This window comes from Manduca sexta, unplaced genomic scaffold (genome assembly GCF_014839805.1).
Source record: "Manduca sexta isolate Smith_Timp_Sample1 unplaced genomic scaffold, JHU_Msex_v1.0 HiC_scaffold_2006, whole genome shotgun sequence".
Classification (NCBI taxonomy): Eukaryota; Metazoa; Arthropoda; class Insecta; order Lepidoptera; family Sphingidae; genus Manduca; species Manduca sexta.
In genome coordinates, this window is record NW_023592927.1 from 25,004 (window position 1) to 27,630 (window position 2,627).

The following is a 2,627-nucleotide window of genomic DNA, read 5'->3' on the forward strand; positions in this document are numbered from 1 at the left end:
TTAGTTCAAGAGGATGGAATTTTCTGGAAGTTTATTTTTGGAGATCGCTCATTAGCGGAGTACTGTAAGGAGACATACGACAAATATAAGGAAGAACACATTGGTTTGGACTTCGGGTCTACGCCTACCTTGATGGTGAAGAATCTTGACGATATAGCATCAGTTCTCGCTGGTGATTTCCAAAGTTTTCACCATCGTGGTATATTTTTGAACAAAAACGATTTATTGGCCGATAACATTTTGTTCATTGGAGATTATCCCAGATGGAAGATTCTGCGCCAAAAATTAACACCAGTGTTTACGAGTTTACGACTCAAAACTATGTTTTACAGTATAGACAAATGTGCGCAGGATTTTGTTGATTTAATCGAAAGTGATGAGAAGTTACGAGAAAACCTTTTAATATTTTATATTCATACACAACGTCGTCCATAGGAGCAGCGATATTTGGGATAGACACTAGGGGCCAAAACGCAATGGATTCGCCTTTATTAAACATGGCATGGAAAGTTCTCAAACCATCATTTTTCACACACATGACATTTTTTATAAGCAGTTTATCTCCAACCTTATTCAAAATGTTGCAACTCCGACTTTTTGGCGAGTACGAAGATTTCTTTATTGGTACTGTAAAACGTGTTTTTGAGTCGCGTCGCAATGCTGAAAAACGAAATGATTTTATTGACGTATGTTTGGAGCTACAGAAGAATGGAATAATGTCGGATCCAAATACGGGATATGAATTAGAACCTACTGATGAATTACTGGCTGCTCAGGCCTTTTTCTTCTTCATGGCGGGGGCTGACACTACAGCCAACGCAATACATTTTAGTTTATTAGAGTTGGCAGCAAATCCAACTATTTTAGCTAAACTCCACGACAACATAGACAATGTATTTAAAGACGGCAAAACTGAACTCACGTTTGAAGATTTAGACAAACTGCATTACATCGACATGGTTGTAAATGAAGCAATGAGAAAATATCCACCAATTGGCCTGATACAAAGACTTTGCACTAAAAACACTGCATTACCTAGTAATAATATGCAAATTGAGCGTGGCACAGAAATTTTGATACCGGTATATGCCATCCATCGAGATGAGAATCTGTTTCCAAATCCAGACTTGTTTGATCCGGAAAGATTTACACCAGACAGAGTTAAAGATATGGAAAACTACAGTTATATGGCGTTCGGTGGAGGAAATCGCATTTGCATTGGTAAGAATAAGTCACAACTTCGATATGTTAATGAGTCATATTATAATTTATCTGTTTTTTCTTAGTCACATTGTAACGTATTATTTCTGTTGCCCGTTCTTAAAATGATTTCCGTATTGTTTTATGTATTCCTATACCAAATATTATTTTGTTGAGCAATATTTTATGTTTGTCAACCTATCATCGATGCCTAAGCGTCTATAACTATGTATACGTATGACCCTGACTTCCTTGGTGGCGTAGTTGTAATTGTACATGGTACGAGTACGACTACTGCGCTGAGGTCCTGGGTTCGAATCCCGGATCAGGCCAAAACAATTGTAACTCAGTTTTTCCATCTTAAAAACATTACTCAGTCACAGCTCGGGTCAGGAAATCAGTGGTGTGATACCGGAAAGCATGTAAAGCCGTTGGTCCTGCGCCTGATCCCTCTACTATGTCGGATTGCCGTCTCACTGAACTATGAGAGTAAAGGAACAGAGAGTGCATCTGTGTATGGCGCACACACTTGTGCACTATAATACCTCCTACGTACCTGGCTGATCTTCGTTAAGATTGGCCGCCGTGGCCGAAAATTCGGCTAGGGGGATTCATTCATATGCATGACAAATTGTCCAGATCTTGTCATTTCTGACCCTTTCCATAATCTGCTTTACTTACGGCACTGCCTAACACACATACACTATAAAATCAATTTATATTAAATTTGCCACAAAAATATACCTATCAGGTTTTGTTATGATTAACATAATATTAATTTAGATATCTCGTGGAATAAAACCCTGTTCTCTCATATTTGAACTTTTTTCCCAGAAACATTTTCACGTCGATAACTCCACATCCTCAGACCTACATACAAAATCTAGTCGACAAACTAATCATAACATAAATTATTGTAGGTGTCAGGTTCGCTCGTCTGCAGGTAAAGGCCTGTTTAGCTCGACTCCTGAGCAAATTCACCCTTAAAGAACAAGCATACGAGCCAAAACGGTTTGAAAGGAGCTCTTTTAGTCTACGCGATGCTGATGCTAAGTACGAGCTTGTGCCACGAAATATAAATAAGTAAATATATTATTTAAAAAACTGTAAATGACATTACGTTCATAAATAAAACCATATACTAGTATTGACTTCTGTTAACATTGTGCAAAAATTTATCCATCTATATATATAAAAATCAATTGCTGTTCGTTAGTCTCGCTAAAACTCGAGAACGGCTGAACGGATTTATCTTATCTTGGTCTTGAATTATTCGTGGAGGTCTAGGGAAGATTTAAAAGGTGAGAAAATTCGAATAATTGCCGGGAAAATCCTCAAAACAGCATTTTTCTATTTCCCATACAAACGTTTTCTAACTAATACGTAGAGTCAATTTGTAATTTATTACCGCTGCATAAAGTTCAAAT

At 37.4% G+C, this 2,627-nt stretch overlaps 1 protein-coding gene across 1 annotated transcript; it reads left to right on the forward strand.

Moving 5' to 3' along the window:
* On the forward strand, positions 1 to 2,347 carry LOC119191856 (cytochrome P450 3A19-like). The gene is made up of 2 exons (XM_037445718.1): positions 1 to 1,221; positions 2,121 to 2,347. The coding sequence occupies exons 1-2, from the start codon at positions 477 to 479 to the stop codon at positions 2,285 to 2,287; spliced, it is 912 nt and encodes a 303-aa protein (XP_037301615.1). The 5' UTR covers positions 1 to 476; the 3' UTR covers positions 2,288 to 2,347.
* The last annotated feature ends 280 nt before the right edge of the window (positions 2,348 to 2,627 follow it).

Bases quoted from the DNA above. Each gene is read 5' to 3' on its own strand.
- LOC119191856 (XM_037445718.1), top strand. From the start codon at position 477: ATGGATTCGCCTTTATTAAACATGGCATGGAAAGTTCTCAAACCATCA. The intron at 1,222-2,120 runs GTAAGAATAAGT...AAATTATTGTAG, and splicing joins AGGAAATCGCATTTGCATTG to GTGTCAGGTTCGCTCGTCTG.